The sequence below is a fragment of the Arachis hypogaea genome, chromosome 15 (assembly GCF_003086295.3).
Source record: "Arachis hypogaea cultivar Tifrunner chromosome 15, arahy.Tifrunner.gnm2.J5K5, whole genome shotgun sequence".
Classification (NCBI taxonomy): domain Eukaryota; kingdom Viridiplantae; phylum Streptophyta; class Magnoliopsida; order Fabales; family Fabaceae; genus Arachis; species Arachis hypogaea.
The window spans coordinates 11,462,186-11,469,845 of record NC_092050.1 but is presented as its reverse complement, the minus strand read 5'-3'; the positions used below and the strand labels follow the sequence as shown (position 1 = coordinate 11,469,845).

At 36.1% G+C, this 7,660-nt stretch overlaps 2 protein-coding genes across 2 annotated transcripts; both read right to left on the bottom strand.

The window, feature by feature from the left end:
• Positions 1–207: 207 nt before the first annotated feature.
• Positions 208–1,867, bottom strand: LOC112749370 (isoflavone reductase homolog A622-like). Its single transcript, XM_025797629.3, has 5 exons — positions 1,513–1,867; positions 1,296–1,430; positions 936–1,173; positions 652–855; positions 208–576 (listed from the first exon to the last, which is right to left on the bottom strand). The coding sequence occupies exons 1-5, from the start codon at positions 1,693–1,695 to the stop codon at positions 410–412; spliced, it is 927 nt and encodes a 308-aa protein (XP_025653414.1). The 5' UTR covers positions 1,696–1,867; the 3' UTR covers positions 208–409.
• Positions 1,868–2,378: 511 nt separating this feature from the next.
• On the bottom strand, positions 2,379–4,184 carry LOC112749368 (phenylcoumaran benzylic ether reductase Pyrc5). The gene is made up of 5 exons (XM_025797626.2): positions 3,719–4,184; positions 3,465–3,599; positions 3,154–3,391; positions 2,856–3,059; positions 2,379–2,750 (listed from the first exon to the last, which is right to left on the bottom strand). Exons 1-5 carry the CDS (start codon positions 3,899–3,901, stop codon positions 2,584–2,586), a joined length of 927 nt encoding a protein of 308 aa, XP_025653411.1. The 5' UTR covers positions 3,902–4,184; the 3' UTR covers positions 2,379–2,583.
• Positions 4,185–7,660: the final 3,476 nt, after the last annotated feature.

The following is a 7,660-nucleotide window of genomic DNA, read 5'->3' as shown; positions in this document are numbered from 1 at the left end:
TAATTCTTCATTGTTTTCTCTCTCATATTTATTCTTAGTCCCACTTATAAAATTAATGGTGGAAGATCACACTTTACTCACTCAATTGTTAAAAAAAATTGAGAGCATCCATTCCCCTGTCAACACGCCCCCACTGTGTTGAAACTGAATCCCACCATTCAGCAATATACCTACATTCCCAATATTTGGCCAATACACCACCTTAACTTCCATAAAAAAAATAATTTATGTCATAATTCAAATGAAATACATTATATTATTGGTAGTCAATCATCCAAGAAAATAAAGTGTTAACTAGTAACTGCGCATCTGATTAACTCAGTCTTAAGATTTATAATTGCATGCAGGAGCAGGAACTAGTCCATCTGATATGCTTATTGTTATTGTTATTAATTAGAGATTTAGATTTTCAGAGAAATTGATTCATATATTCGTCGACCGTTGTGTACTTCACTTCTGGATAAAGTTCAGAAGCCTCAACCCCGAATGAAGGCTCTATGTCAAAGTTTACACAATCTCCTTTTACTATTAGTGAGTGGCATACCGCCAACATCATGTTCCTAGGGAAAGAACTCTCTGCACACCATAAATAGTTCTTATTATAAGTTGATTTAATTTTGTGAACAAATTAGTTTGCTGCTAATTACCCACCTTGGATGCTCTTAAGGATTTGATCTTCTGGAACGTAAATTTTGTGAAGGGTCTTGTTAATCTTGTTCTCCCACAAGGACACAAGCTCGTTGAAAGTCAAAACATTGGCAGGGGGCCTTAGGTAGAGAGATTTGTTCAAGGTTCTTGGGTCATCTATTGTTTTGATTGCGTATGCTGCAATGTCCTTCTCCTCCACATAAATTGCTGAAACAACAATTTCAACTTTACTTAATATAATTCAGCATACAAAACTACAGTTTACATAAATCAATGAGAGTCATTACCTTTGACATTTCCATCTCCTAGAATGACTATACTATCCTTTGGAGGAGCCGTGGCATTTTCCTGTGACATTGTTGCTAAGTAGTATCTAGCAAAGCCATTGGAAATTACATAAGTATAAGGAATTCCTTCGGCTTCGATCGTCCTTCGAATTTTCACTTTTTTCTCAAAGAAGCTCGCCGCCGGCTCAACCGCTTCATTCCGGTCCGCATCCACCCCAAATTCTGATGGGAGAAACTTCTGATAATACAAAAAACACATTATGTTTGTGTTTTCTCTGTTTCAAAGTATAACACCACTTTCTATTTTCCTTTTGCTACATAACAAAAATACATATATTTGGACATATCGCGTGTATGCACCTTAATGTTGCCAGCTTCTTTTATTGCCTTTATGATGTTCAGTTGATCATCTACTTGTGATGGACCTACAGTGCAGATGACAACATCAACTTGCTTGATTGCCTTAACAAGACTTGCATGATCACTTAGATCACCCTACACAATAAATCACATTAACAGACTGTAATTTGAAGTAGTTATACAAATGAGTACTGATATGTGATTGGAGGATACAAACATAAACAAGAGTGACTCCATAGCTCTTGAAGCTCTCAATGAGATTAGACTTTTGAGGGTGAGAAACAGTGCTCTCCCTAACCAAAGCAAACGTGGGGTGTCCTGCTTTTGAACTTGCCTCAACTATGTATTTTCCAAGGTGCCCTGTGCCTCCAATCACTAGGACTTTGCTCTTTCCTGCCATGGTAACAGAAACTACAACGCACAAGTAAATAAGAAAGAGAGCTAATACATGTTAGTCACTTAGTTGTGGTTGTTGGGCGAACCATGGAGAGCTCTCCTATTATAAACTCCTCACTCTTCTTTGCTTTCTTTAATGTGAGACTAACTTCAACACTCCTCACACTTGCAACATTAACAGTGGTGACTCTGTGCTGCTCTAATATTTAGAAAACCCCATGTTTGGCAATTGGAATCTTACGTTGGTTTGATTGTGATATGCGAACTACAAACATTATTATTGTTCATACGAAGCGTTTTGTTGTCATTCATGACATTTGATTCATTGTCTTGTAGTTCGTTATAAATTGAAGAATTGCATATTTAATTTCCCTCTTTTTAATAAGCGGTGTTTGACGAAGTAAGAGATGATCTGTAAGAGTATAAAAATACTAAATTGAATTGCATAACCTGATTTATTTAGATTATCTACTTTGTATTTAAAAATAACTGTCTGATCTGAAATATCGATCATTACAAAATTAAATACATTTTCTGATTAGCATTTCACTTGTTGGATAGTTTAAAAGAGAATAACATTTTAATAACAAATTTTAGTAGCAGTGGCATATTGGTAAAACAGTCAAGAATAGAAAATGTACAAAAATAATATGAACAGCCATAGAAACAAAGTGATACACGCTATAGTTTTGATATGAATACGATGTTTATATTATTAAGATTTCTGAACAATAATAGTACACAACAACGCAAACAAGTTATTAACAGAAACACAACGAAATAAAGACTAGGAGATACAAATATACAATAACACAGAGTAGAGACTATGGTGTGTGAGTGTGATAAGTGTTATTGACTTATTGACTCTGGCCAGAGTTTACACACTTAAATTTCAAACAAACTGATTCAGATATTCGTCGACCGTGGTGTATTTCACCTCTGGATAAAGTTGAGAAGCCTCCACCCCAAATGAAGCTTCAATCTCAAAGTTTGCTGAATCTCCCTTTACTAGAGTTGAGTGGCCTAATGACAGCATCAAGTTCCCGGGAAAAGGAGTCTCTGCACACAACAACAATAATAATATTAAAGGATATATATTCACACTATGAAATAAATCAAATATCTGTGACAAATTATTGTTAGGCTTTATTACTCAGTACTCACCCTGAACGCTCTTTAGAATTTGATCCTCTGAAAGGTAAATTCTCTCAAGGGTCTTGTTAATCTTCTTCTCCCACAAGGAAACGAGTTCATTGAAAGTTAAAGCATTGGCAGGGGGCCTCAGGTACAGAATTTTGTTCAAAGTTCTTGGATCATCCACTGATTTGATTGTGTATGTAGCAACATCTTCCTCCTTCACAGTAATTGCTGAAACAAAACAAACCAAAACAAAACTATTTCAGTTGCATGTCGATTAATATTGTTTGTAAAATATGTGAAATGATATTGTGACACATCATACATTTGACATTGCCATCTCCTAGAATGACAACTTTGTCCCTGGGAGGAGCTGTGACATTTTGCTGGAACAGTGTTGGCAAGAAGTATCCAGCAAAACCATTAGAACTGACATAAGTGTAAGGAATCCCTTCGGCTTCCACCGCCCTCCGAATTTTCGCTTTTACACCAAAGAAGCTCACCACTGGCTCAACGGCATGGTGACGATCCACATCTAGCCCAAATTCTGAAGGCAGGAACCTCTGGTAACATGTAAAAATCAGTATCGTTTCTTGATTTTATTTTTATCAATATATTTTGACATAGTTTGTATACCTTGATGTTCCCGGCTTCTTTTATCGCCTTGATGATGTTGAATTGATCAGCTATTTGTGGTCCTCCTACAGTGGAGATCACAACATCAACTTGCTTGATCGCCTTAACAAGGCTTTCATGATCACTTAAATCGCCCTACAGTATGCAATTATTAAGTGCCAATTAGTTTGGAGTTTGGAAATTGAAGTAGTAGTAGCTTCACAAATAAATAAAAGAAAAAATGAGATGGCTGGTGATTGAGGGATGATACAAACATAAACAAGAGTGACTCCATGGCTCTTGAAGCTCTCAATGAGCTTTGACTTTTCAGGGTGAGAAACACTGCTCTCCCTCACCAAAGCAAAAGTGGGGTGACCTTCTTTTGCACTTGCCACAACTATGTGCTTTCCAATGTACCCTGTGCCTCCAATCACTAGGATTTTGCTCTTAGTTGCCATGATACAAAAACTACAAATCTCAAACCAAAATAGGCGCTCAGTTAGTTTGATTATGCTTTTGTGCAGAGCAAAGAGATGCAATATATGGTTTTTGTAGTGACTGGTGCGGCACTATCATCTAGAGAAGCCTAAGTATGAATGTATGAAACAGAACTCAAAAGTCAATGGTCAACGAATCTTACGCTTTGCTTTGATTATCACATACGAACAACAATCTTATTTTTATCTACGAACCGTTTCATTGTGATTCCATCACATTTAATTGATCCGTTGATCTTTATTATTTTTTGTCTTGTATTTTCTTCAACTAATAAAAAAAATCAAATAATTACATTACATCACATAGGAGTGTTTTCCAGTTTTTATTATATTAAAATTAAAATAATTAATCTGCTCTAAGTTTTCCATTAAGCATGTTTGACGAGGTAGGAACTGATCTATAAGAGTGGACTATATTACTAGAGAAGCTGAGTAACTTAATAATTTAAAATTTCTATTTATATTTGAAATGGCTCCTGTCGTTACCCTCTAATTTCTCTAATATTATATGAAATAGTATTATAGTATACGGATGTAGTGTATTTTATTTTGTCATTTTTATATTTTATTGATGAAAAAGTGATGAAATAGCGGATATTTCTGTTCAGATATATTTTCTACTAATCAGAATAAACCGGAGTTTGTCACCAAAAAAAAAGAAAAAAGAATAAACCGTAGTTAATTTAAATAAATATTCTGATAGTTTGACAATTTCAGGCAGGTTGGAGTTACGGTCACGGATATAAAATTTGACTAAAACTATAAATAATAGCCACTAGCATCCATCCTAATTTCAAGGTTCTCGTCACAAACGAAATGCAAAGGCCCAAATTAAAGCATCAGCATTGCCATTGACCAGAGAGAGCACTTTGCATCTTGCATGCAATATATTAAGAAAAGAAGGGCCGGCCATTGAATGAGAATTTCCCAATTTCAATCTCTGTGTGGGAGAAAAGTATGCGTTTCTAGAATAAGAAAAACGCATTGTGTGGAAATTTGGAAAATAGTCACCCACCGCAAGGTGCTTGAACCTTGCATTAGGTTGGTTTAAGAATACTCTAGAATTATCTTGTGATGAGACTGAAAACTTTAGCACTAGTTTACATGATAGTAACCAACGTAATTAATTCAAAAATGTTACTCGTACACCAAAATTCGCCATTAAAATCAGTCACTATTATATTTGTACATAAATATATATATAATTTAATTTATTTTCAATATATATTTATATTTTAATATATATTTTATATTGGTGACTGATTTTAGTGGTGATGAGTTTGGAAAACTCCAAATTAATTTAGTAATGATCAAACATTATTAATATAATTGCAAAATTATTAATTTGATTTTTGATCATATATGTTAACTAAATAATTTTGCTGTGCAGGTTTTAATTGCGCTAAAAAAGAAAAAAAAATTGTTGCAAGCCCAAATATAAATTTTACTTTTAGCTTTGGTTAAATTGTTTGGCTGAATCAATATTTTGTTAATGGGCCAGATTCTATTTACATTATTATTAGCCCAACTCAAATTTTAGTTGAAAACCCAAGACTTGGTCCGAAACCAATTTTGAGAGAAAGCAAATGTTTTGCTTCATACTTCCAACAGATCTCATTTTCATCATGTGGTGGATTTCAAATGCAATTAACTTGAATTAACTTGCATTGGAAACATGAGAGAGAATATGCAATTGATTTGATGGCCTCATTAATATTACACGCCACTAAGAAAGAAAGGGGAGTAGGAATTAATTTAGCTTGATTTAATTTGTTCAAATCCATTACATGCCTTTCTTTCTAATCTCTCTTCTCTATCATCTCTCTTCTTCATTCGGTCACTTCACAAAGAAAGCATGGAAGCTATGGCAAGCTACCGAAGAGAAGAAGATGCAAGCAACAAGACCATTGCAATGATGGCAAGAAAAAGAAAACAAAAAGTATGTCGTGGCTGAGATTTTCACCAAAGGAGATAAGATTTGGTGAAGTAAGCTCAACCTCTCCATACCAAAAATGGATGAAGAAGATTTCGGTCAGAGGAAGAGATCTCAGAGGGATGGCTCGTCTCTGCTTTTGTGTTCACTCATCACAGAAGGTAGTTAGGGTGGCTACGTGAAGGAGGAAGAAAAGTGGAGCAGGAGGAGCTGTCATACATCAAGAAGCATCAAGGGCTAGGAGTCCTTCTTGGAATGCAAGTCAAGTTGGATGGCTCAGATTGATGAAGTTTGGTGTAAAGAGAAGACTCAGAGGTAATTGCATGTTGGTTTTAGCATTCGATTATCTCTCCTCTCTCTCTGGCCGAACCGGTTTTGCATGAAGAAGAAGAAGTTTAGCTTTGTTCATTTGGTTTCAACCGTGGAGGCTTCCCCCTCTATATATAAGGGAGAACAGCCAGGGCTTGAAGCAAGGAAAAGAGTGAGTACATTGTTCTCATAGCTACCTAAGCTAACAGAAGTTCTTCTCCTTCCATGTTTATCAGTTTGTATTTTTCTGTTTAATTTTGTCTGTCTTAAGTCTCATGGAAAAAGGCAAACAGTGAGGTTTGTAAGAAAAAACCAGAGAGCGAAAAAAGGCAGAGAGTGCAAAATTAAAAGAAAAAGCCATAGATGTCCTTAGAGGTCCTTTGTACATCTGTGTTATGTTTCATGATTTTGTAGGAATCCCCTTGCAAGTTGGGTTAGCACTTAGCAGTTGAAAGCTTGGTTGTGACCAAGTCAAGTTCATGATTGGGGTTTAGATTCTGGACTTGTCCCGGATAGGAAGGGTAGTTCCTAGGGAAAATTGGTGTATGTAATAATAAAGATTATAGTGAAATTCCATCATTATTGTGATAGAAACTAGATGTAGGCTGCATTGCACTGGGTAGCTGAACCAGGATATATCGTGGTGTGATTATCTCTCTTTCTCCTACTCCATTTCTATTTCTACTGCATAGGAGATAAAAGCGAAAAATATCTCGTGCCGGATGACGAGATAAAAAGAAAAGTCTCGTGGCTGGGTACGAGACAAAAATAAAAAAGTCTCCTGAAGTTGTTTCAAAGACCAGCAAGTTTTATAACCAAAAAAGGGGGCTAAGATTCAACCCTCCTTTTCTTAGCCACTGAAAATCATCAATTGGTATCAGAGCTTTGTCTCAAAGAGATCAAGCTTTGCAGCTTGGAGAAAAGATCCAGATGGCAGAAAGTAGTGGCTCAAACCTGGTGTCTTACAACCTGACAGAATAACAGTCAAGCAACAGACCTCCTCTTTTTAATGGAAAAAACTATACCTATTGGAAGGAGAGAATGAAAATTTTTGTGCAAAAATGAAGAATCTGTCCGTCCAGTTTTGTCTCGTCAGAATGGAGGAGACATTTCTGTTTTGTCTCCTGAGCCAGCAAGAGAATTTGGAACAGAACAACCCACTGAAGCTCATCAAAGCTCAACACCACTTCGAAAGCCAAGAGAATGGAAGTCCATGAGGGGTTATCCTCATGACTTTATCATTGGTGATCCCTCACAAGGTGTAACAACAAGATCCTCATCCAAAAGGCAAAGTGAACCAAGCAATTTTTCCCTCTTGTCACAAATGGAGCCCAACAATGTAAAGCAAGCCCTTGAAGATCCATCATGGGTCAAAGCCATGCAAGAAGAGCTTGCTCAATTCGACAAGAATGAGGTTTGGACATTAGTACCTCATCCGGATGGTAAGAAGGTAACGGGTACTAAGTGGGTTTTCAAAA

Excerpts from the sequence above, each read along its gene's own strand:
- LOC112749370 (XM_025797629.3), bottom strand. The coding sequence starts at position 1,695 with ATGGCAGGAAAGAGCAAAGTCCTAGTGATTGGAGGCACAGGGCACCTT. Across the intron at positions 1,431-1,512 it reads ATGGAGTCACTCTTGTTTAT|GGTGATCTAAGTGATCATGC; the intron begins GTTTGTATCCTC and ends TTTATTGTGTAG. Across the intron at positions 856-935 it reads AGGAGATGGAAATGTCAAAG|CAATTTATGTGGAGGAGAAG; the intron begins GTAATGACTCTC and ends TTGTTGTTTCAG.
- LOC112749368 (XM_025797626.2), bottom strand. The coding sequence starts at position 3,901 with ATGGCAACTAAGAGCAAAATCCTAGTGATTGGAGGCACAGGGTACATT. Across the intron at positions 3,600-3,718 it reads ATGGAGTCACTCTTGTTTAT|GGCGATTTAAGTGATCATGA; the intron begins GTTTGTATCATC and ends TGCATACTGTAG. Across the intron at positions 3,392-3,464 it reads AAGAAGCCGGGAACATCAAG|AGGTTCCTGCCTTCAGAATT; the intron begins GTATACAAACTA and ends ACATGTTACCAG.